The 27,113-nt window shown below is 38.4% G+C and overlaps 1 protein-coding gene and 1 pseudogene across 2 annotated transcripts in view; both read left to right on the forward strand.

The window, feature by feature from the left end:
• Positions 1-5: 5 nt before the first annotated feature.
• The window catches only part of Slc25a40 (solute carrier family 25 member 40), a 32,219-nt gene continuing 5,111 nt past the window's right edge, over positions 6-27,113 (forward strand). The window contains exons 1-9 of one of the 2 annotated variants that reach the window (XM_031379996.1): positions 6-174; positions 4,716-4,787; positions 4,903-5,010; positions 6,417-6,476; positions 8,773-8,879; positions 18,029-18,096; positions 19,545-19,669; positions 20,976-21,149; positions 24,751-24,860. In XM_031379996.1, the coding sequence (XP_031235856.1) occupies positions 4,911-5,010; positions 6,417-6,476; positions 8,773-8,879; positions 18,029-18,096; positions 19,545-19,669; positions 20,976-21,149; positions 24,751-24,860 (744 nt within the window). In that variant the 5' untranslated portion in view covers positions 6-174; positions 4,716-4,787; positions 4,903-4,910. The remainder of the gene's footprint in view (positions 175-4,715; positions 4,788-4,902; positions 5,011-6,416; positions 6,477-8,772; positions 8,880-18,028; positions 18,097-19,544; positions 19,670-20,975; positions 21,150-24,750; positions 24,861-27,113) is intronic. The other variant, XM_031379997.1, reaches the window with a different exon arrangement.
• On the forward strand, positions 20,744-20,935 carry LOC116097645 (annotated as a pseudogene).

The following is a 27,113-nucleotide window of genomic DNA, read 5'->3' on the forward strand; positions in this document are numbered from 1 at the left end:
GCCTCGCCTCAGACCCCAGGTCTCTGGCCGTCCACTTCGAGTTCCGGCTCGCTCTGCAACTTGCGGCGCTGCGGCAGCCCGGGCGGGGGACGCAGCCTCCGAGGCTTCACCACAGTGCCGTCATCACCTGCGAGGTTTGCTGGGACCGCTGCCTAGCAGTCGCCTCGCCACCAGGTACTCCATTTAACCCTGTGTGGAACGCAGGGCTGGTCCTGGGCTGCCGCCGACCTGCAGACAGGCCGCAAAGGTCCCGGGTGGCCGGGGTGGCGGCGGGGCCGGGGTCCACCCGCCGGATCCGACTCTCGCAGCCCTTTGGGTACTCTGTTCTGTAGAGACCTGTTCTTTCTCTCTGTGTGTATAATTTCCTTTTTTTTTTTTTTTTTTGCAGTAATAAACGAGTGAAAGATGAAGTCTCAGGGATTTTTTATTTATAAAACGGGAATAGTTACGGGATTATGATTCCAGACGAAATTCAAGTGTCTGTGATTTGTTTTAATTTTGCTTTGTAAATGAGAAAATGCCTCACAAAACTTGTTTGGAGTCTACTTCTGCTCCTACCCTTATAAACGTTATGCTTTATACTGTTCTGCATTTCTTAACTCCTGGCTATGATAGACACTCCTTATAGTATTGATTTTTGACGGAGTACCTCAAGACAGTCAGTGCAAATAAGTATATTCAGGCACAGACAGTTGAATTGTGAGACTATTAGCCAAAGATAACATCAGGTTGGATTAGGATTGCTAAAAGAAATGATTTTGTTTTAAACAGATTAAGGATGGAAGCTGGAGCAACAGTCACAGAACTGTCTGTCTTTATTCAACTGCTTAAGACAGTTGGTGGTAATTTGTAGTCACAAAAAATGTGTGGAGGAGGAAGCCAGAAAGGGAAATATATGTTTAGAGACATTGTACTGATAAGTTTATATACACACGATGAACAGATCTTGAGAAGGAAGAGATACAGTTTGAGCAAACATTTTAAAAAATTTGCGGAGAGGTTTCAATTTTCAAAGTGTAAACTACAGAAAGAACACAGAATTTCCATGTTTGTAAAATGGTTTAAATGTTTGAGAAACACTAACATAGAGTAGAATTAAAGCCACAAGGAAGGGCAGAATGCCTTGGAGTAGAGCTTGTGAGATGAACAAGTGGAGAGAGTCGGGGATAAGGAATTCAGAGTGAAGAAAGGGAGAGCAAGCTGAGGACTTAGAAGAGACTGGGAACAAAACTTAATGGTGGGAAGACATGGTATTTTCTCTGGGTTCCCGGCTTCTCTAATGTAGGAATTAGATAATTCCGAGGCTCTGAGGTAGCCTGTGAAAAAGAGTACTGGTTCTTAGCTGTTTAGGGAGACTAAGGGGAATATTCTTGAAAGCATACTACAAGCCTAGAACAGTAAGAATTCTAATTTTACTGTCTTGTTGATGACCCTTGCCCAACTTTGGCCCCAACAGAGTTCAAACCGACTAGAACCTGACCTGTAGGCTTTCTGGGCGACTTGGGAGGTGCCATCCACTTCCTTAATGGCAGTTAGAGTGATAATAGAGGTAATTACAATTTGAATGGTAATATTTTGAAGTACTAGATAAAAACCAGTGGACCAGAAGTCACAGATTGAGTGCACTGAATGAAAGAAGAACTGCCAGTAAGGAAGGAGTGATAGAAGGGAAAGCGGTTTGTTTTTCTTTTTCTTTCTTTCTTTCTTTCTTTCTTTCTTTCTTTCTTTCTTAATTTTTTCTTTTGAAGTTTTCAGGATATGGGAAAGATGTAATCATGTTTCTTTGGAAAATAAAACTGGAACTCATTTTATGCTCTTGTGAAAAGTGACATATTTCTTCTAAGATAGGACAATGAAAGAGTTGGAACCACGTTATTAGACTCCCCATATGTGTTATGTAAGGAATAATTCCAAACTATGAATAAGCAAAACATCTACTCACCACCTAGGTAGTGATTTTTCACTTCATCACCCAGTGTCACCTGGAACCCAAGTCTTACAGCAGCCATAGGAAGAAGGACTTGGTTGTATGAAGATAGAAGTCTCTACACATTCTATCAGTAACTGAGTCTATAAAAGAATGTGGTTTATATTTTTGTTGTTTTGAGATGGTCTCCCTTGTAGTCCAACCTAGCCTGGGACTTAATGTCTAGCCCAGGCTGACCTTGAATTCAATAGAGATCTTCTTGCATCAGCCTGCCAAGTGCTGGAATTACAGAAATGATGACTAAACCCAGCCTAAAGATCTTGGAAATGGACTTTACTAGAGTCCTTAAGATGTAAAGAAGGCTTTACACACACACACACACACACACACACACACACACACACACAAAAAGAAGAAGGCTTTACACACAAAAATGAATGAGTGGGGCCAGAGTTATTTATAGTAAGAACCTGTATTAAGTCATTCTGTATTAAGAAAACAGACAGAAACATTGGGCAGAATTTTGTGCATCCAACTTGTTGTTTTTGTTTATTTTATTTTATTTTTTGAGACATGGTCTCAGTATGTAACTCTGGTTGTCATGGACTACATGTCATTATGTAGCTCTGGTTATCATGGTCTACATGTCATTATGTCAACCAGGTTGGCCTCAAACTAAGAGATCTGCCTACCTCTGCCTCCCAGGTTCTGGGATGAAAGCTGGAAGCCGACTTGTGGCCCATAAACTAAATGCATCCTAGGATAGCTGTGAATGTGGCCCAGCACATTTGTAGATGGCAACATGGTGTAACATGTCAAAAGTTTGGACACCCCTGGAACTAAGTGCACATTTATCTGACTGTGAGTCAGGAGAAATTAATTCAGTTAGAACTGGTCTAGCCTTAAAGCAATTTTATGACCTGATACGAATTCTAAGTAAGAGTGTGTGTGTGTGTGTGTGTGTGTGTGTGTGTGCGCGCGCGCGCTTGTGTATTCTAGACACTGAACTGGGTACTTTGTGCTTTACCACTGAGTTATATCAGCAGCCAAATATTAACCCCTTTGTTTTGTAATGTTTTTGTCTATTAATGAAGTTAATGTCTGTGCAGTCTGCCTTACCATTTGGTGATTATAGAAGGTGACCTCATCAGCTTTTTCCATATCATGTCAAACATAACCAAATATATTCTTGAGTTTAGATGAATATTTTTGTAACACTTTCCTGTTTACTGGTTCTATTTAAGCCTTTCTTACCAAAAGGTATTTTCTTTCTTTCCTATTCATAATAAGCCTGACTTAGACCCAGTGTTTATCTGCTGCTCACTTGAGGCCTCTAATCATAATTATTGGTATTAGACTTATCTGCCAACTGTTGATATGTAACTTTGTGGTTGAAGTGCTTAGGGGAGCAGAGAGTTCAGCTCTTGACATCCTGGAAGCAGAGGACAGGGAGGGGACAAGACTTGTTTGTAATGTTAAAGAGAGGGTTTGTGAACACCAGAGTGGTTGGAATGACATGCTGCCCATGAAAGTGTACATTCCTCTGTCTTTCTAGAAAGGAAGTTTGTATCAAAATATGTTTGTTTGTGAGAGACAGAGTCTTGCTGTAGTGTTCAGACTGGTTTGGACCTGCCACCCTTCTGCATCAGCTCCTGGGATTGGCATTACAGGTGCTCATCGCCACTGCAGGCTTTGTAGTAAGGGGGGTTTATTTGTTTGCTTGTTTGGTTGGTTTTGATTTCTTTGAGACTGGGTCTCCCTGGGTTTTCTGGCTATCTTGGAAGTCAGTATGTAGGCCAGACAGGCCCTGAACTCATTCTCCTGTCTCTGTTTCCCAACTGCTGGGATTAGAGGAATGTGTCACCATACCCTGCTCTGTATTTAATATTATAGCCTCTCTTAGTTTCCTTGCTGAGATAAGTATAGGAAGACTACAAAAGGATACATGAATTGGATATTATATCAAAATGGTTTCCCATTGAGAATTTGAAAACCTAAGTATAAGAGATTGTTTAATATACTAATTATATACTACTCCGCAAGCATTAAAAATGACATAAACATTTATCATAGTGTTTGTTTATATTTATAGCAGAGTACTAACTAAACATAAATTTACTGTTTTTCAAAACAGAGCATTTGCACATATGTCAATATCTATGTATTTGTATATGTATATATGACTTCCAAAAAGTAATAATATTGCCTGTCTCATTAAGTTTTTGTAGAGTTACTGATTAAGAGCTGGGCAGTGGTGATGCACACCTTTAATCCCAGCACCTGGGAGGCAGAGGCAGGTGGATTTCTGCGTTCAAGGCCAGCCTGGTCTACAGAGTGAGTTTTAGGACAGCCAGGGCTACACAGAGAAACCCTGTCTCGAAAAACCAAAAAAAAAATACTGATTAAGGCTGTGTGTTTTTATATTATAACTATGTAACAACTATCGGTGTACAATAAAAACTGTGCTATATTGAGTAGTAGTCTGTTCCAGAGTAGAGAAGATACCTAAGTAATGTTTATCTGCAAACATGGAGATTTTGTAAATTTTCATCGCTTAGCTGCTTTTTCTCAGGCTCTTGGTCAAAGGATGTTTCTGTACCTGTTGGTTATCTGTCTTGCAAATGTAATACTACTCATACAGCTTAACCAAACACATTCTTACCAGAAGGTATATGCTATTAGTGCCAGTTGCATGCTAGCTTCCATTTATAACATACTTACTTTTGGCAGTGATAAAAACATGCGTTTTGATGTATTTTATTCTATTCTATTTTGTTTATTTTTGTAGTTCTGAGGATCAAACACAAGATTTGGGCATGTTAGGCAAGCACTCCTGATTATTGCTTTTATAACTTAACAGGTAATTTTGAAGGTATTTGCCATTCAATTTAATTACATATATACATAGATGTATTATATAGATGTGCACACATATTATCTTAATTTTTGCTTTAATGGATTTTTTTTTCAACTAGTTAAAGATATGGAGCCTGAAACTGAAGGGCCGCCACCACCAATCCAAGTGACCCCTCTTCAGCAAATGATTGCCTCTTGTACTGGAGCTGTATTGACATCACTAATGGGTAAAATTATGTTACTAGTACAGATTATGTAACTCTGATATTCTATTAGAGTTTATTATCTGTGAAGTAATGATATTATTTTTTGAGGGGAGTGGTGTGGGATACATGCACATATGCATGTTTGTTGTTCGTGCGCATGTGCATGTGGCAGCCAGAAGTCAATGCCAACATCTTCTGTTGCTCTGTCCCTTATTTGCGTGTGTGCCTGTGAATTTATTGTGTACATACGCATACTTGCTTATGTGTGTGCAAGTATGTGGAGCCCAGAGTTCAGTGCTGGATGTCTTCAGTCCTTCTTCACTTTAGTTTTTGAGACAAGGTCTCTCACTAAAGCTGACCCCAGGGATAGCACACGCTAGGGATCCTCTTTGTCTTTGCCTTCCTGAGCTAGGAATCCAGTCTGTCCTACTGGGCCCAATGTTTAAATGTGGATGTTGGGGAGTCAAACGCTAGTCTGCATGCTTGTGTGGCAAGCACTTTACTGAGCTATCTCTTGAACTACCAAACTAATGATTGTATGGAATATGCAGGATTCCAGTGATTTAGCACAATAATATTAAGAGAAGAAAAAAAAAAAAGAGTATCAGATCTTAGTCCTTGCCTGTTCACTCACACACGTTGCTGCTACAGTACCCATTTTTCTGAGGCTTATCTTTTTACTGAAAATAGAGGTCTCGGTGGAGTGTGGTATTACACAACTTTAATTCCAAGTCTTGGGAAGCAAAGATATGTGGATCTTTGTAGGGCAGCCCCATGTACATAGGACTTCCAGGACAACCAGGCTACATTAATAGAGGGACTCTTAAAAAAACAAAAAAAGGAGGGAGAAATATATATTTTAAAATAAGAATTCTTAGAGGTCCCTTTCAATATTCTTAAACTTTTACAATTCTTTTAAGTTTTTTAAACAAACAAAAAAGAATAAAATATTTGCATAGAGAATAACATAATTTGGGGTAACTTAAAAGATTTTCTCAAGTGGATTTAGCTTCTTGTGTTTCACATAGCCATAGTCAAATGGTATAAGTGATAGGTTAACATTTGAATGCTTCTATGTTTACTAGTTTGTTTAATTAAGATAACAAATGATTAGAACATATAAACCAGTTGTTTTATGTTGTATCTTTAACTTAGAATTCAAGTTCCTAATGGCTTTAAACTACAATTCCATTAGTGTAGTCCTTGTGAGAAGTGATTTGCAGTCCATCTTGTGGACAGAAATGCTGAGGTCCACATTAGGAGCATCTCAGTGGTGGGACACATATTCATTGCTATTCTTAGATAAACAGCTTATCCTTTGCATAGAATGAGGAAAAGTATGACTTGATGTATAGTTTTCTAACTTACCATATACATCATTGAAATTTAGAGATATCATATCTAAATTAAAATTTATATATCCATAGTGACACCCCTGGATGTTGTTAAAATTCGACTCCAAGCCCAGAACAACCCATTCCCCAAAGGTATGCATATTAAACTCTTTAAACTTGTTTTTTTAGACTTTTAAAAATGTTATTATACTCATGTTTGTTTCCATGATATTTTTGTTAATTAATTAGAATTGATGCCTTATCTAGAAACATTTTTCCACCATTTAATTGTACTTAGCGAGGTATAGGCAGAAAAAAAAATGTACTTTTTTTTTTTTAAATAAAAATTTGTGATTGACCATTTTGCTGGGTATAGGAGTCTGGGCTGGCATCTGTGGTCTGAGAGCCAACATCTGTCTAGGCCCTTCTAGTTTTTAGTTCCCATTGAGAAGTTATGCGTTACTCGAGTAGGTCTGCCTTTATGTGTTACTTGGTCTTTATCCCATATAGGTTTCTTTCTTTGTTTTATATGTTTAGTATTCCAGAGAAAGCCTGCTAGAGTTGGGCTTGGGCTGAGTAGGGAGGAAGATTGTAGGAGAAGATCTGCTTTACCAGCTGGATGTGGGGGTGGGAGGAGGAGGGGGCCCTCAGCCGGTAGCCTGCTACCTTGATGAGTGTGAGACTGGAGGATTGTGTGTGGAGAAGAGGGAGAGGTGAATGAAGAACTGCAGTTAGCCTACCCACTTCCCTGGGCTGAGTGTCCCATGGGTTCCCAGGAGTTGCTGGGATCTGCTAGAGTTGGAGGCTGAAATAAAGCAATGAGTGATGAGTGGGGGCGAGGTGGGGATTTTGGAGGGGATGAGCTGTGTGATCATTGGAAATGGGGCACAGGGGTGAAGGTAAGCCACAGCAGGTGCTCTGCTGCAGAGCTGGGGGTGACACTGTGGATTGGATTTGTAGGAACAGACAAGATGTGTAGATCTGCACTTAGCCTAACTGTTTCTCTGTTAATTTATAATGCACTATTACTCATTACGGATTTGTGTGGAATTTGATAAAAATAATTCTGTATTGTATCAGATGGACAAGAATGCCAGCACTGTAATCGGCCAACTGTGTAAGGGTAGGGTATCAAACACAAGTAGCAAGAGCTGGCTGAGTGGTAGGGAACTGCCTCATTTGAATCCTCTGCTGTGAGAGTGCGGCTCCGATGGGGCAGTGCTTTCCTCCCTGCTGTGAGAGTGTGGATGGGGCAGTGCTTTCCTCCCTGCTGTGAGAGTGTGGATGGGGCAGTGCTTTCCTCCCTGCTGTGAGAGTGTGGATGGGGCAGTGCTTTCCTCACTGCTGTGAGAGTGCGGCTCCCATGGGGCAGTGCTTTCCTCCCTGCTGTGAGAATGCAGCTCCGATGGGGCAGTGCTTTCCTCCCTGCTGTGAGAATGCAGCTCCGATGGGGCAGTGCTTTCCTCCCTGCTGTGAGAGTGTAGCTCCGATGGGGCAGTGCTTTCCTCCCTGCTGTGAGAGTGTAGCTCCCATGGGGCAGTGCTTTCCTCACTGCTGTGAGAGTGTGGCTCCGATGGGGCAGTGCTTTCCTCACTGCTGTGAGAGTGTGGCTCCGATGGGGCAGTGCTTTCCTCACTGCTGTGAGAGTGTAGCTCCCATGGGGCAGTGCTTTCCTCCCTGCTGTGAGAATGTGGCTTAGATGGTGCAACACTTTCCTTGCTTGTATGAAGCCCTGGGTTCTATTCTTAGTGGCAATACAGTAGAGGGGGAAGAAAAGGAAAGAATAATAAAACATTATATAAATCTTTCCTGTTAAGTATATAGAATTGAGGTCAAATGAATAGTCGTATTTCAGATAAAGATAAATGTAAAAAGAGACTAAAAGGTTACTTTTGCATATTAAAGTTGTAGAAGCAGAGCAGATGATATTATGACACACAGGATTTCTGTAGTTGACACAGGACAATCTGGTCAGCAAGTATGAAACCATTAGGACAAGTTGTGGTAAATTAGGTAAGCTAACAGCTGGCTAGACATAGCAGTACACATAGAGAAAAGGACAAGCATTACACTACTTATATTAATAATGTTTGTTCTGCTTATTTTGACATGAATTTCCCATGTGTGCAAGAGTTGACATGTAAACATGTCTCTCTTTCTTCCACCTCCCATCCCGCAGGTAACCTAAAATATATTTCTGTGCAGATGTTTTTAAAGCCGTGTTTCAGAAAATATAAAACCCAGTAATTCATGTTGTCACTTCAGTGTGAGTTTAGAGGCCAATTCAGAGTTACCTTAAACAAACTTATATAGGTTATATAGGTTATATAGGTTCCAGCCAGGAAGTTCTCTTTCTGTAATTTTCTAGTCTCACTGTACGTGCATTTTATCTGTGAAAAAAAATATAGCTTTGTGAAATAAGTACTGTAATTGTACTCTACTTTCTTAGGAAAGTGTTTTTTATACAGTAATGGACTCATGGATCACATGTGTATCTGTGAAGAGGAAAGCAAGAAAGTGTGGTATAAGAAGCCAGGAAACTTCCATGGATCATTGGTAAAGACATGCTTTTATTTGCAATCTTTGTATGTTTTTTTTCTTTTTCTTTTTTTAAGTCTTTTTATTTTATTTTTTAATTGGTTATTTTATTTATTTATATTTCAAATGTTATCCCCCTTCCTAGTTTCTTCTCCACAGACCCCATATCCCATCCCTCTCCCCCACCCACTCACCTCAGTGCCCTGGCATTCCCCTACACTGGGACATCAGGCCTTCTCAGGAACAAGGGCTTCCCTTCCTATTGATGTCAGACAAGGCCATCCTCTGCTACATATGCAACTAGAGCCATGGGTCCCTCCATGTATACTCTTTGGTTGGTGGTTTAGTCCCTAGGAATGCTGGGGGGTCTGGTTGGTTGATATTGTTGTTCTTCCTATGGGTTGCAAACCCTTTCAGCTCCTTCAGTCCTTCCCCTAACCCCTCCATTGATGTCCCTGTACTCAGTCTAATGTTTGGCTGCAAGCATCCCCATCTGTATTGGTCAAGCTCTGGCAGAGCCTCTCAGGAGACAGCTGTCTGTATCAGGCTCCAGTCAGCAAGCACTTCTTGGAATCAACAATAGTGACTGGGTTTGATGGCTTCATATGGAATTGATCCCCAGGTGGGGCAGTCTCTGGATGGCCTTTCCTTCAGTCTCTGCTCCACTCTTTGTCCCTGTATTTCCTTTAGACAGGAGCAATTCTGGGTTAAAATTTTTTAGATAAGTTGGTGGCCCCATCCCTTACCTGGGGGCTATGCTTAACCTCTGCATATGGTCTCTACAGGTCTCTCTCCCCTTTGTTGGGTATTTCAGCTAATGTCATCCCCACTGGGTCCTAGGAACTTCTTGCTTTCCTGATATCTGGGACTTTATGGTGACTACCCCAAGTTCCCCATCCCTAACTGCTACACACCTCTATTCAATTTCCTGACCCTGTGTATATCTCCACCTCTCCTTCCACACCTGATCCTATCCCCCCTTTTCCCCTCCCCCTACTCTCTTCCTCCCAAGTCCCTCCCCCCGCCTCTACCTCCCCTGATTATTTTGTTTCCTCTTCAATGTAGGGCTGAAGCATCCACACTTTTGGTCTTCCTTCTTCTTGAGCTTCATGTGGTCTGTGAGTTGTATCATGGGTATTCCAAGCTTTTTGGCTAATATCCACTTATCAATGAGTACATGCCATGTGTATTCTTTTGTGACTGAATTACCTCATTCAGGATGATCCATCCATTTGCCCAAGAATTTCATGAAGTCATTGTTTAATGGCTGAGTAGTACTCCACTGTGCAGATGTACCACATTTTCTGTATCTGTTCCTCGGTTGAGGGACATCTGGGTTCTTTCCAGCTTCTGGCTATTATTAATATGGCTGCTATGAACATACTAGAGCATGTGCCCTTGTTATATGTTGGAGCATCTTTTGGGTATAAGCTCAGGAATGTTATAGCTGGGTACTCATGTAGCACTATGTTTAATTTTCTGAGGAACCACCAAACTGATTTCCAGAGTGGTTTTACCAGGTTACAATTCTACCAGCAATGCCAGAATCTGCTGTCACCTGAGTTTTTGCTCTTACCCATTCTGACTGGTGTGAGGTGGAATCTCAGGGTCATTTTGATTTGCATTTCCCTGATGACTAAGGATGTTGAACATTTCTTTAGGTGCTTCTTAGCCATTTGAGATTCTTCAGTTGAGAATTCTTTGTTTAGCTCTGTACTCCATTTTTTTAATAGGGTTATTTGGTTCTCTGGAGTCTTTAACTTCTTGAGTTCTTTGTACATATTGGATATTAGCCTTCCAACAGATGTAGTATCAGGTAAAGATCTTTTCCCAATCTGTAGGTTGGCATTTTGTCCTGATGATAGTGTCCTTTGCCTTACAGAAGTGCTTCAATTTTATGAGATCCCATTTGTCTATACTTGATCTTAGAGCCTGGGCCATTGGTGTTCTGTTCAGGAAATTTTCCCCTATGCCCGTGTGATCTGGGATCTTTCCCAATTCGTGATGAATGATTGTTTTCATGTATTCTTGGATTGGATTGGCGAAAAATTTATTGAGCATTTTTGCATTGATATTCATAAGGGAAACTGGTCTGAAGTTCTCTTTCTTTGTTGGGTCTTTGTGTGGTTTTGGTATCAATGTAACTGTGGCTTTATAGAATGAATTACGTAGTGCTCTTTATCTTTCTATTTTATGGAATAGTTTTGAAGGGTGTTTATTGGTATTAGGTCTTTTTTGAAGGTCTAATAGAATTCTGTACTAAAACCATCTGGTCCTGGACTTTTTTTGGTTGGGAGACTTTTAATGACTGCTTCTATTTCTTTAGGGTTATAGGACTGTTTAGATGGTTTATCTGATCCTGATTTAACTTTGGTACCTGGCATCTGTCTAGAAAATTATCCACTTCATCCAGATTTTCCAGTTTTGTTGAGTATAGGCTTTTGTAGTAGGATCTGATGATTTTGTGAATTTCTTTGGTTTCTGTTGTTGTTTCTCCCTTTTCATTTCAGATTTTGTTAATTTGGATACTGTCTCTGAGCCCTTTAGTTAGTCTGGCTAAGAATTTACCTATCTTGTTGGTTTTCTCAAAGAACCAACTCCTAGTTTTGTTGATTCTTTATATAGTTCTTTTTGTTTCTACTGGGATGATTTCAGCCCTGAGTTTGATTATTTCCTGCCATCTACTCCTCTTAGGTGTATTTGCTTCTTTTTGTTCAAATGTGCTATCTAGCTGCTAGTATATGCTCTCTCCAGTTTCTTTTTGAAGGCACTCAGAGCTATGAGTTTTCCTCTTAGCACTGCTTTCATTGTGTCCCATAAGTTTGGGTATGTTGTGCCTTCATTTTCATTAAATTTTAAAAAGTCTTTAATTTCTTTCTTTATGTCTTCCTTCCAAGTTATCATTGAGTAAAGAGTTATTGAGCTTCCATGTGTATGTGGGCTTTCTGTTGTTTTTGTTGTTATTGAAGACCAGCCTTAGTCTGAGGTGATCTGATAGGGTACATGGGATTTCAATCTTCTTGTATCTGTTGAGGCCTGTTTTGTGATCAATTATATGGTCAATTTTGGAGAAGGTACCATGAGGTGCTGATGAAATGTTTTAGGATGACATGCTTTGTAGATTTCTGTTAGGTCCATTTGGTTCATAACTTTTGTTAGTTTCACTGTCCCTCTGTTTAGTTTCTGTTTCCGTGATCTGTCCATTGGTGAGAGTGAGATATTGAAGTCCCCCACTGTTATTCTGTGAGGTTCAATGTGTGCTTTGAGCTTTAGCAACATTTCTTTTACAAAAGTGGGTGCTCTTGCATTTGGGGCATAGATGTTCAGAATTGAGAGTTCATCTTGTTAGAATTTTCCTACCTTGAGTATAGAGTGACCTTCCTCATCTTTTTTTGATAATTTTTGGTTGAAAGTCGATTTTATTTGATATTATAATGGCTATTCTAGCTTGTTTCTTGGGACCATTTGCTTGGGAAGTTTTTTTCCAGACTTTGAGGTAGTGTCTGTCTTTGTCACTGAGGTGTGTTTGCTGTGTGTAGCAAAATGCTGTGTCCTTTTCATGTATCCAGTCTGTTAGTCTGTGTCTTTTTATTGGGGAATTGAATCCATTGATGTTAAGTGATATTAAAGACCAATGATTGTTGCTTCCTGTTATTTTTGTTGTTAGAGGTGGAGTTATGTTTGTGTGGCTATCTCCTTTTGGGTTTGTTGAAAGAAGATTAATTTCTTGCTTTTTTGAGGGTGCAGTTTCCCTCCCTGTCATTGAGTTTTCCATCTACTATCCTTTGTAGGGCTGGATTTGTGGAAAGATATTGTATAATTTTGTATCATGGAATATCTTGGTTTCTCTATCTATGGTAATTGAGAGTTTTGCAAGATATAGTAGCCTGGGCTGGCATTTTTGTTTTCTTAGGATCTGTATGATATCTGCCCAGGATTTTCTAGTTTTCATAGTCTCTGGTGACTAATCTGGTTAATTTTGGTAGGTCTGCCTTTACCTCTTTCTTGACCTTTTTCTCTTACTGCTTTAATATTTTTTCTTTGTTTTGTGCATTTGTTGTTTTGACTGTGACAGGAGGAATTTCTTTTCTGGTCTAGTCTATTTGGAGTTCTTTAGGTTTCTTGTATCTTTATTGGCATCTCTTTCTTTAGGTTAGGCAATTTTTCTCATATAATTTTGTTGAAGATACTTACTAGCCCTTTAAACTGGGAATTTTCGCTCTCTTCTATATGTATTATCCTTAGGTTTGGTCCTTTCATTGTATCCTGAATTTCCTGGGTGCTTCAGGTTAGGATCTTTTTGCATTTTGCATTTTCTTTGACTGTTGTGTCAATGTTTTCTATTGTGTCTCCTGCACCTGAGATTCTCTCTTCTATCTCTTGTATTCTATTGTTGATGCTTACATCTATGACTCCTGATCTCTTTTGTAGGTCTTCTGTCTCCCTTTGTGATTTCTTTATTGTTTCTATTTCCATCTTTAGATTCTGGAAGGTTTTGTTCAATTCTTTCACCTGTATTTTCCTGTATTTCTTTAAGGGATTTATGTGTTTCCTTTATAAGGGCTTCTACCTGTTTACCTGTGTTCTCCTGTATTTCTTTAAGGGAGCTATTTATGTCCTTCTTAATGTCCTCTATCCTCATCATGAGATGTGATTTTAAAATTACATCTTGCTTTTCTGGTGTGTTGGGATATCCAGGGTTCACTGCCATGGGAGAACTGGGTTCTGATGATGCCAAGTAGCCTTGATTTCTGTTGCTTAGGTTCTTGCGCTTGCCTCTTGCCATCTAGTTATCTCCGATGTTAGCTGGTCTTTCTGACTCTGAGTAGAGCTTATCTCTCCTTTGAGCCTGTGATCTTAGGTGTGTCAGCACTACTGGGACACAAGCTATCTCCAGGCAGAATTTGGGTATGGAGAGCTGTGGCACAGGGTTAGCTCTGGGGTGCAGATGGAAATAGGAAGCATCATGTTCCTGGCTGCCCTGTGGTTCCTGAGTCCCACTTGGGCCAGGTATTGGAGCAGTAGTGGTGGTCTCACCTGTGAGGTGTGTCAGTACTCCTGGGAGGTAAGCTATCTCCGGGCAATCATATGTTTTCTTATCTATGTCTTTCTAATTATAAGGGAATTAAAAATCCATCCTATTAAATCATGGTAAAGAAAAGTATATCTTCCTTTTATATTGTGTTAACTTTCATTTGTGTATCCTGTTTATATATGGGGAAGTAGCTTTTTAAAATTATTTTTAAATTTCTTAAGAATTGTAGGTCTCACGGAGGCTGGCGAGATGGCTCAGCTGTTAAGGGCTCTGACTGCTCTTCCAAAGGTCCTGAGTTCAAATCCCAGCAACCACATGGTGGCTCACAACCATCTGTAATGAGATCCGATGCCCTCTTCTGGGATGTCTGAAGACAGCTACAGTGTACTTACATATAATAAATAAATAAATCTTAAAAAAAAGAAAAGAATTGTAGGTCTCCCATTTTTTAAAAAACATACAGAGTTATGTATGTTTTATTCCTCATCCTTGGTAGTAACATTAATACACTTTTAAAGAAAGCAGTATAAGGATTTTCTTGATTCTTTTAAAGAAAAATACCCAATTTCTTTGTGCACTTATCTACCCTGTAACCTCTGGAAACTTGTAATCAGTTCTTGGTTTAGAAAATTTTGTCATGTAAAAAATGCTATATAGATGGTATCGTGACATAAGTTCCTTTTAAGAGTTGACATTGTTCACTTTGCGTAATAGTAATAGTACAGAGATTCTTCCTGGCTGTACCAGGAGTCCAGTGGTTGTTTCTGTCTTACTGCTCAGCGGCTTGATGTGGATGTGCCACATTTCTATGCAGGGCAGTTTGCAGGTTTCATTTATTGTGTATAAAACCTGCTATAAACATTCATTTTGTTTGGTGGGAGGAGTATATGAGGGTTAGTTATTCTTTAACTTTTCTAAGATTTATTTTTAGAGGAATTATATTACACTGGTTTCTCAGCTTAGAGTGAAATGACATCTTTACTATGTTGTAGTCTTGTAGTGTGTTTTGTTTTGTTTTGTTTTTTGAAATATTGTCAGTCCACATAGCCCTGGAACTTGTTATCCATAGGGATTCTGCCTTTCTCTGCCTCCCCATTGGGGGAATTGAAGTTGTGTGCTACCAGATTCTGGTGCATTTTAAATCTAATTGTAACATTATAATTGAAACATTTCTCCTTAAATGTTTTTAATTGTCAGTTTTTTCATTCAGCTAATAGACAAGTTATATTAATGCAGTTATAGATGTAAGGGCGTACACTTGCCTTTTCCTGTTCCTCTTTTGTTTCTGTTTTGTTCTATTTTCTTTCTGTTTCTGTTGTTTTCTTGCCTGCCTTTGTGTTATATGCATGTCTTATCATCCCATTTTTATTAGTCATGCCTTTTGTGTATATATTTCTTAGCTGAAGCAGTCCAGTTCATTTTTTTTACTTTAAGTATGTTGATAAATAAATATTCAGTGTTTTTGTTTTGCTTTTAATGTTGGCTAATTTGAAATCTTTGTCAGAGAACTAGACATCTTAGCTCAATTTCAGTGCTTATTATTGATTCTCTTCATTTAGTATAACACCTCCCTAGTTCTTATGATAGTGAATGACGTAAAACACTGGGCATTTTGAATGTTGTTATTAAACCCCAAATTCTAGTTAAACATTTTGTTTAAAACTTAAAAACAACAACAACACTGTTCCCAAAAGGAAGAGGGAGTATCACATGGTTAATACAGCATAGCTGGAAATCGAGGTTCTCCACTCAACCCACGTTGGCAGCAAGTTTGAGTGAGTTTTGGCTTTTTCCACTGACTGGCTCTGAGATAGAGTGATCTCACCACTGTCAGATGATGGCAAATGTCTCCCCTCTCCACTATTCGCCTTCTGATACCACTCACAAACTCACAAGCAGGAAAAGAGGAAGCTTGGTGAGAAACTGGTAAGGCAATGGCCAACAAAGTAGGCAGAAATGCTATCTGGGGAATAGAAGTTTCCTCTTGTTGGACTTCTGTAACACCAACCCACTGAAGGTGTTATAGTTAGCTAACGCACCTTACAGGAGAAATCTAGACACTTCCTTGATTTTGCTGATAAGGGTCTGAGTTATAGTTGGCTGGAGTAGAACAATATTTTTTTAATTTATGTATTTGTTTACATCCCAAACGTTGGTCCCCTCCCAGTCCCTCCCTCACCAAGTTCCTTCCTCCCTTCCCTCTTCCCCTTCTCCTCTAAGAGAGTGGGACTCCATCCTGGGTATCCCCCAACCCTGGCACATCAACTGCCAGATTAGATGCATCCTCTCCCAGTGAGGCCAGACAGAGCAGCCGTGAAGAGTGAGCTGCCTGTCAGAGCCATTGCCTTACCAGTTTCCCACCAAGCTTCCTCTTTTCCTGCTTGTGAGTTTGTGAGTGGCTTTTATTCTCAACGCTGTATTTTGAGTGCACCAGTGTTGTGATTTGTGTTTACTTTTTTTTTTTTAGTCCTACATAGCATACCATTTTATGAATACACTTTGTTTCATTTCTCTGTTTATTAGTTAAAGGCATTTAGGTTATTTTCACTTTAGGAAGTGAATAATTCAGTTATCAACATTTAATTTTTTTGTATTTTTTATTAATTAAGAATTCCACACATGTGTATAGTATGTTTTAATAAAGTCTGTCCCCATGCCCTTTCTTCCAAACTCCCTTGTCTCCACTACCGTGTTTACCTCCCAGTTTCATGTTTTCTCTTCTTTTTTTTTTAAGCCTATAGAGTTCACTTAGTGCCATCTGTAAATGAATGCATGTAGGGCCAGCTACTGGGACACGAGTAGCCTCTCATAGGTGGCATATCCAAAGAAAAATGACTCCTTCTCCCAGCAGCTATCAGTTGCCAAGAAATCCTCAGCTAGGGGCAGGGCTTTCAGATTGACTTGGTCTGATGTATGCCAATGCTAGTTTATATGTGAAAACTCCCTCTTGTATCCCTGTTCAACATTTAAATTTTGTGTGAACATGTGTTTTAATATATCCCCCATGTATATCCTGAATTGAATTTTTGGTTTGTATGGTACTAATTTGTTTAGCTTTTTGAGAAACTACCAAACTGTTTTCCAAAGTGGATTTACCATTTTATTTCCCCATAAGCAATATATGAGGCTTCCAATTTCTCTAGTCCGACTAGGACCCATTTTCTCCTCTCCTCTCTTCTCTCCCTCCTCTCCTCCTTCCTTTCCTTTCATCCTTCCCCCTCTTCCTTCCCTTCCTTCTAAGCAGGAGGTTTCAGTGTGCTGCCTTGGCTGGCCTTGGATTTTCCATCGCCTGGCTGAGCCTGGAAGGTAGCTGGGGTTACAGATGTGCAGACTGCACCTCCTGTGTCTTTTTATTTTAATCTGTCTGCTGTGTTCAAAGTGGTTCTGATTTTTATTTCCACAGTGATTAATGTTATTGAACTTAGTTTTTCATGGTGGAACTTCTATTTTTTGACGGTTTTTAAGTTTTTGTTATTAAGTTGTAAGAGTTTGTCTGTTTAGCATAGCAGGCTTTGCTTTAGATTCTGACTGCTTTTGACTCCTTATCAGAGACTTCTTAATGTGGTCTTTAATGACACTTTCTCAGATTTCATACTTAGAAGAGTTTCTACGATCAATTTTGTACTTTTTTTATAGTAATCTTATGAAAACTTTTTATTTAAAATAATTTAACTTGCATGTATGTGTCTGTGTGAGTCTGTGCCCACATGTGTGCAAGTACCCAGAGGTGGGGAGAGGGCATCAAGTCGTTTGGAGCTGAAGTTAGAGGAATTTGTGAGCCACCTAAGACAGGTGCTGGCATCTGAGCTCAGGTCCTCTGCAAGAGCAAGCTTAACTGCTAAGCCATATCTCCAGGCCCCCAAAAGCGTGTTAGATAGAAACAAAGTAAGTTTAAAAAAAAAAAAAAGTCAAAGCAAGTAGTGGAGACTTCAGTCTAAGAATGCTGTCTGAAAACATTCCATCTTATGTTTGTGAAATTGTCTCTTGTTTTATAAGAATGGGTATTCATATAAATCCAAGAAACTTATATTTTAGATATTAATGTTTAAAGTATTCAGAATGCTAGTTATCATTATAAATCTTTATTAGGTTTAAAGATGTATTTTGTTTATCTTTCTGTTTATAATTTTAGGATGCCTTTTTAAAAATTCTTCGAAATGAGGGCATAAAATCCCTGTGGAGCGGCCTCCCTCCCACACTGTAAGTTGAAATTCACTGTCTTCTATTATGGTCGTAAACATGGTTGAGCAAAGCCAAAGCCTTGCGTTTTAATATTAGAACTCTTTCATTCCCTAAAGTATTGTTTTATGAGTTTCACTCTATACATTTGATGTCCTAGAGGGACTCATAAAACCCAAGGAAGATTATATTCATGTATATTGTTCATTGCAGTTAGACCATACATACATCAGGAGATGTCACTTTTGAAAATTCTTTTACTGGTATAGCACAGGATGTACTTATTCTGGCAACAAGTAACAACAGTGTGTGAAGTGTTTCTGCCTTGGAAAATTCACCTGACTTTCAGAATGTACAGTGGCTTTCTTTTTTTTGTTTGTTTGTTTGCAGTTTTTGGTTTTTTGAGACAGAATTTCTTTGTGTAGCCCTAGCTATCCTGGAACTAGCTCTGTAGACCAGGCTGGCCTTGAACTCATAGAGATCTACCTGCTTCTGCCTTCCTAGTGCTGGTATTAAAGGTGTGTGCCTCCACCACCTTGCCGTATGTACAGTTTTTATTGCATGTGTACATGTTTGTTTGTTTATTTGAAAATAAATGATTTGATACTTTTCTTTCTGTTGTGCTAAACCTGTAAGGTATGTTGAATATTTATATATTCAATTCTAGTTTTCTAGTAAATACAAGTTTGCGAATGAATATGGTCAACTCAAAAAACTGATGTTTTGGCTTCCTCTTGTCTTATATTTCTAAATTCTTAGCATGGAATATCTCCATAGAATATAAGCATTCCAAGCTATGGTTTGTCACTGTGGTTGTGATGACACACCATAAACAGAAAGTGTTTTCTTGTTGCACTAATCTCTATGACATACTGGTGCCTGAAATTTTTATTTATATTTAAATAACAATTCCCTTTAATATTTCACTTTAAATGTCATCAGAATTCCTTCACATCTAATGTATATAATCCTGACAGTGTCATTGTAATTTACTTCTACTGGTGAATAGCTGTGATGTACGAGCTGTGGTTTAAAACTGTTTTAGAGTTACTCTTGAGCTTTTTAAGAAAAGTTGTTGTTGGGAAGATGGCAGTAGAGTGCTCTCTGTGAAAGCCTGAGGACCTCAGTTGTGACATGGGTGTGCACTTGTAATCCAACCACTTGGGAGCCAGAGACAGACATTCTCCTGCTGCTTGCTGACCAAGCAGTTCAACCATCAGTGAGAAACCCTATCTCAAAAAGAAGTCAGGTGGAAAGCAACTGAGCAAGACATCCAACTTTGACCGTTTTTCTTTCTATATGCTTACACACAAACCTACACAGCTGCATATAATACACATGAATATACAGATATATGCACACACTCATATTTCTCTCCTAAGGTAATTATAATAATATGTGAATTTAACAGTATAGTTGGGGCCTTTTGATAATTCTGAACATATTTTATGTATGTGTGCTTCTGACAGAGTGATGGCAATTCCTGCCACAGTTGTTTATTTTACCTGCTATGAACAGTTAAGTGCTTTTCTGAAAGCCAAATTAGGAGAAAATGAAACCAGAATACCAATAGTTGCTGGGATTGTCGCCAGATGTAAGTAATGATCCTGTTTTTATTTAGATTTCTACTTAGAACATCTAAATTATGATATTTACAGAATATCTGTGTAATGTACAGAATACTGATATGATGTGTTTTTCATTCTAGTTTGTAGTAATTGTTGGTATTTATACTCCACAAGTCATGTAGTAGGTAGGTGATTATCATCAGGAAGTAGGATTATCTCATTTTCACTGAATCTTAGCAAGAGTGAAGTCAGGCTGTTAATCTCTCTCTTGCCTCTTGTTCTCTGGCTCCCTGTCTCTCCCACTCCCTTCCCCTTCTCTCCATGTGGTCATGGCCGGCCTCTACTTCTCTACTCTCCCTCTCTCTGCCTTTCTCTTCTCTACTGCCCTCTTAACTCCCCTCCCTATGCCTTGAATAAATGCTATTCTATACTTCAAAAAAGAAAAAGAAAAAAAAAAGTGATGTCAGAATTGATTCTTACCTAAATTTTCAACATATCTGAGTTCATACATGACTCATGCCAAAGCTTTTATAACATTTCTTATACTCTAGGATTTCGAGCTTAGTCAGAAGGAAGATTGCCTCTATGTAGGACATTCTCTGTTAAATATGCTTATGTTGGGCATGGTAGCACGTGATTTTAATCCCATTATCTGGGAGGTGATCTCTAAAGGCCTGATTCTATATATTGAGACCCTTCCTCCAAAAGAGAAGAGAAGCAGTAGTTGTTTATTTGCAAATACTGGTTGCAATTTTAATGGTTCTCTGATTGACTCTAGAATTTTTAATAGCCTTGAAAGAGTTGAAACCAAGAAAAAGGTATATATTTATTTTGACACAATTGTCATGAGAAAATCTTTTGACATCATTAGATACTCTATTTTAATCTTTATAGGCATTACGAATAAGTGAGGATAACATAGACACATTGAACTATTGATGTAGGAAGAGAAAATCCGGGGGTAGAAGGCTTCAGGGAGGAAAAGGTCTCTGTGGAGATGAGGAAAGGGAGCAGAAATCAACCAAAACAGACATCTGTAAATCCCACAAGTGGCCTTTTACTTTATGAACTAATTAAAAATTTAAGAATATACAGAACATAGACTTAACCTGAAAGTAGAGATGCCATGATCGAAAAGGTGATTTTTTTCCAGGGTGAGACTTACTCATTGCATTCCTGTTGTGCTGACACCAGCAATTTCTCCAAATGCAGGAAACTTGAGTGCAGAATTTGTGGTAGTGGGAAGGGGGAGATTATAAAACAAAAATATAAGCATTAATTTTTGCTCCCATCATGTATGCTTTAATTCATGTGTTCTCTGGTTTGTCTTAGTTGGAGCAGTAACAGTGATAAGTCCATTAGAATTGATCAGAACTAAGGTGCAGTCTAAGAAGTTTTCTTACAAGGAACTGTATCAGTTTGTGAGCAAGAGAGTCTCTGAAGACGGCTGGGTCTCCCTTTGGAAGGGCTGGGCTCCTACTATTCTCAGAGACGTGCCGTTCTCAGGTAGGATTGCTCTTATTACTAGCTGTTAATTTTTAAGTAGCTTTGGCTTAGATCATATAATTTTTAGGTTTTAAAAGTATTTTTTCTGCATTGACCACAAATCTTTAGTTCATTATTTGCATTTCAGAACTACACAAGCCTTTATTGATTAAACAGCTTCTAATTCAGGTCCTTATATTTAACTGCTGCTAAGCATTCATTAGTGTGTATTCATACTCAGATAATATAAACTAACATTGTCCTAAATTAAATAAATCATAGTCAATAAGGCAAGTAAAATACAAATCAGAATATTACAAATGTACTTAAGACCATCTTTAAATTAACTGAATTTAATTTTTTAGTAAAACTAAATACTAAATACTAAAAATTTTCCATTAAGTAAGTATTTTGTAAGAGACTTATTATAAATCAAATAGGTAATTATCTTGACTTTATACTTTATCAAGACATAAAGTAAGTAATTAATCATAGTTTCCTATGCCAGTTTACTTTTAAAAATATATTCTGGTTTGTAAAAAGAAACATAGATACATGTTTACAAATTGAATACCTCTGAACTTGCCATGTCATCATACAAACTTGACTGTCCACTGTGTGAGATCATGAAGCTGTTTATATACCCTTGCACTGCTGCCCCAAACCCTACCCCCGGTGGTAACTTCAGAGTATAGGAGTTGGTTCTCTCCTTCAACTGTGTGGGTTCTGGATTTACCCAGGTTGTCAGACAAAGCAACACATGTCCCAACCCACTGAGCTGTCACACTGTCCCCATACTGGAATTTTATCATCTTATTTGGCTATAAAATGTTTTCCAGTTTATTATGCTTAAAAATACATTGTTTAGTTTTGATCTTTAAAACTATTTTTCTACTTAAAAATTTCATAAGATAAATTTAGTTTTGTAGGTAACTTGTCTTCTTACTTTTTACTCTTGTATATTGTCTTAGTCTGGTTTTTATTGCTGTGAAGAACAACAAAGAACTCTTTTTTCTTTTTTTTTAAAGATTTGTTTATTTATTATATGTAAGTACACTGTAGCTGTCTTTGGACACTCCAGAAGAGGGAGTCAGATTTTGTTACGGATGGTTGTGAGCCACCATGTGGGATTTGAACGCAGGACCTTTGAAAGAGCAGTCAGTGCTCTTAACCACTGAGCCATCTCTCCAGCCCCAAAGGGAACTCTTATGAAGAAAAACATTTGATTGGGGCTATCTCAATTTTATATGTTTAGTCCATTACTGCAGGAAGCATGGTGGCAAGCAGGCAGACTTGGTGCTGGAGAAAGAGCTGAGAGTTCTCCATCTTCATCCAAAGGTACCAAGGAGAGACACTGGCCAGACTTGAACTTACAAGACCTCCAAGCCCGCCTCCTCCAACAAAGCCACTCCCTAAAGTAGTACTGCTATGATAAATAATGTTATACAGTTTCTTATTATACCTATGCAACTGTTTTCCCATATTGAACTTGCTGACTCATCTAAGTATCTTAAATATATTTCTGATTTTGCTAACTAAAAGTGAGTCTTTAGTTTAATTTTTGTGGAGACAAGGTCTCTCTCTGTAACCCTGACTGACCTGGAACTTGACATATAGTCAAAACTGGCCTCAAATTGACAGAGATCTGTCTACCTCTGTTTCCTGAGTGTTAAAGGTGTGTGCCATTATGCCCAACTAAAAGTGACCCTTTTAAAAAGTGATTATAACCAGGTGTGATGGCTCATGTCTGTAATAGCAACATTTGAGAGACTGGGACATGAGGATCACCATGAATTTGAGGCCAGGCTAGACAACACAGTAAGACTCTGTATCAAAAACAACACAAACCCCTCAAAACAAGACTGAAGAGATGGCTCAGCAATTAAGAGCAGTTGCTTTTTTTGGGTTTAGTTCCCATTACTCCCATGGCAGCTCACAACCATTCTAACTCCAGTTCCAGATCTAACAATGATACCCTCTTCTGACTTCTGTTTGCACCTGGCATGCCAGACATATATGCAGGCACATGAAATAAAATTTAAAATTATTTAAAATAACAGAAGGGACAAAAATAGGACCAGCAAGATGACTCAGTACTGCTTGCCGTCAAGCCTCATGACCTGACTCAGTCTCCAAGACCCACCTAGTCGAAAGGAAGAACCAATTGCTGTAAAGGTGTTTTCAGACCTCCACCTGTGGACTCACAGCCACACACAATGAATAATTGTAGTAAAAAATTTTAAGTGATTGTATGGATATATGCACTTATCACCAATTATGATGTTTTCTGCTGCCTTATACTTTCATAAGCTCTTCATTGTCGAGGTCCTTAAATTATGGTTATTTGATTATTTAAAGTATCTCACTTTGATTTATATTTCAGTGATTACTTACAAAGGTTGGCATTGTTTCATTGGCCATTTGTTTAGAGATCATTGATTTGTAGATACGGCTCAACATATAGGTCATTGTCAGCATCATTCATTGAGTAACTTTAGTTGGTAAAGAGATTTGCATGTATGAATGAATTTTGTCCTACTGGTCTATTTGTCTGACAATAATTTGCCAATAATACTGACCAAATCACTAGTTCTTTATTAAAAAAAAAAATCCTGATGTTGCCTTACTCTTTTCTAAGATTGATATATCTGTGTTAATATTTTTTAAAGTGTTTCAATAGCTATTTAAAATTTTCTTCATAAAGGTTTTATGCATTCTATATTTTATAGGTACACTTCACCTTCCAGGTTTTGGTAGCCTTTCATTGTTTTGTTGAGTTTTGGGACTGAACCTGGGACATTGTATGTGCTAGGCCAGTGCTGTCCATTTGGGCTACTTCACCAGCCCTTGCTGGTTCTTTTTACAATAACTGTCTTGTAAAGTTTGTGGGTAATAAAGCTGCAACTGAATTTTGCCTATTAGATGATATCTAGCTACCTTTTAAAAAATGAAGACACTCTAATTAGTGTAAACATCTTTTGAGCTTCTTTATAGGTAATATATAGTAGGTCTTCAATGTTTTGATTTTCATTTATCTTAATTTCCTTTCTTCCTATGTATTAGTTATTTTTGATACAAATTTTTGTTTCATATCTTTTATCAGAAACATCTTTTTATCTGTATATTTCCAAGAATTTGAGTTTGCTTTAAAGGAGAGTGTTAATTTTATCAAGTGTTTCCCACCATAAGTAGGCTCTTCCATGGCTTTATTAATACAATATCGATTATGAGTCATATTAAATGCCCTTATATTTCTAGAATACTTCATCTGGCCATGGTGTGGCCTTTCATGGCACTCCGGATCAGTGTGCTTTGTCTTCTCTTGGTCCTTATACTGTTATTGTCAATATACTGCCCTTTCCCTGACCTTTCTCCTACTTGCCCTGTCAAGGTTCTCAATTATATTTCAACAGTACTGATGTAGAAGTTTTTGTTTTCTTAAAAGACTGTTAAAATATTTCTCAGAATTTAAGTTTCCCCTTCTAATCCCACCTAATTTTAGATATAAAGGGCAGTGTGTCAAGACAAGAGTTTCTGATTCCTTTCAATTTGTAACATCATAGCTCTTTCTGTAAAGTCTACAATCTTTTCTAAATTGTGTTCATTTCATTCTGTCTTCTAGCAATGTACTGGTATAACTATGAAAATTTAAAGAAGTGGCTTTGTGAGAAGTCTGGTTTATATGAACCAACATTTATGATCAACTTTACTTCAGGAGCATTGTCTGGCTCTGTAAGTTTGTTGTTGTTGTTGATATTCCAGAAAATTGCTAATTAGTATGAAAACAGATCAAGATCTTATCAAGCATTAGATGTATATTGAGAGGATACTTTTTTTCTGTTTCAAAGACATAAATTATACTATTTAACCTGTTTTAAAATGTTCTTCCTATCGATGTTTTTATTCTACACACATTTGATTTTTAATAGGCTTGTACTGGTTACATAATTACATGTATTATCATGTTTATGTGTGACATAGCACTTTTTTATAGTATTTTACAGTACATACTATAAAAAGTACAGTTCAATAAATGTTAGTCGATATGGTTGGCTAATAGTCGTGGAGTTGTGGAGTTTTGTCTAGTATGTATCATCACATCAAACAGACAATGTGTAATCTCTCTGTTCCTGAGGTTCTTGAAAAAATTTTTGGTTACTTAGAAATTTCTAAAGGAATTTTGAGAAACATTGAAGCTAGAAGGGAAGAAACACAGAGGACCATTTCTGTGTCCTAGGAAGCTCATCCTTTCTCACCATACAGTGGTACAGGTTCATCTCACCACTGCTTGGACAAGAAACTGTAGTCTTAGATCCACACACTTCCAGAATTAATGTGTGATCATTTATTGCGTGACACAGACAGATTGCACTTACAGCGCAGCAAAACATTAAGTCAGTACTCGGTGTTCGAGAGGTGGAAGCAAAAAGCTTGGGTTCTGGGCCAGCTTAGACCGGTGATGACAGCCTTTGTCTTTAAAGACAAACAAGACTTAGATGGCTGAGTGAAGAGGTGGAAGGCTGTAGATAGTTGGATAAGGAAGCTAGTGCAGTAGGGGCAGAAATTAGAAAACAACACTCATATCTAATGTATGTCAGTTCAGCTGGCATCCAATAGGCAAGGAGGTAAAATAACTAGCATTGAGAGATGGCCTGTGGAGGGCCAGCTACACAGGATAGGAACTTCTCCAGGTTAATGTCACTACCAAACACAGAAACATTGATCTTTAATTTAGAAATTACTGGTTACCTTAACAACTTTCAAATAAAGGTTTATCTGTGCAGTGGGAAAAGATCATGAATGTGATGGTGCCACAAACATTCTCATTTAGAATGTGTGGTAGCAGCCTGTAAGTCTCCACGTGGTCACTTGTGGAGGTGAGAAAATGGCAGTGCTTTCAAACGAGTTGCAATCTTTGCAACTGATTTGAAGGGCAACACATTGCTCAAATGATATAATGGGATTTTAAGAGGAAATTTGTAAATATGTTTATTCAAATGTGAACTAGGAAGCAAAAATTTATATCTGAATATTAGATACTATGAGAACATTTTTAAAGGAATTTATCTTTTTTGATCTCACTTAATGCATTATGGAAAAAGGTGATAAATTGCACCACTTTGAGAAGAGTTTAGAAATGTGATTTTTTTTAACAATTGTTAACTATATATATATCCATCAAAAGGTACATAAAAACTGAAAGTTGAAGTATATTTTTGTTAACTTTTAAATATAATTTTTCTAATTATTTGAAAAATGTTTGCTGGAAATTTTCATATGCTAAGTACACACTGGAGAATTTCTACTTTAAAATAAGTTAAAAAGCTGAGTGTGATGGCTCATACCTGTAATCCTAACACTTGGCAAGCATAGGCTGGAGTGTCAGGACTTCAAGTAGTCCTTGTCTACACAGTTGAATTGAAGGTGAGACTGAGCTACATTTCATACACACACACACACACACACACACACACACACACTCACACACTCACACACTCACACACTCACGCACACACTCATGCACACATACAAATACACACACTCACACACACACTCACACACACACACTCACACACACACATATACACACACTCACACACACACACTCACACACGTGCGCGCGCACGCACACACACTCACACACACATACACTCACACACTCACACACACACACTCACACACACATATACACACACTCACACACACACACTCTCACACACACACACACGTCCGCGCGCACACGCACACACTCACACACACATACACGCACACACACTCACACACTCACACACACACTCACACACACACATATACACACACTCACACACACACACACGTGCGCGCGCACGCACACACACTCACACACACATACACGCACACACTCACACACACACTCACACACACACATATACACACACTCACACACACATACTCACACACACACATATACACACACTCACACACACACACACTCTCGCACACACA

Source organism: Mastomys coucha, unplaced genomic scaffold, assembly GCF_008632895.1.
Source record: "Mastomys coucha isolate ucsf_1 unplaced genomic scaffold, UCSF_Mcou_1 pScaffold19, whole genome shotgun sequence".
NCBI lineage: Eukaryota > Metazoa > Chordata > Mammalia > Rodentia > Muridae > Mastomys > Mastomys coucha.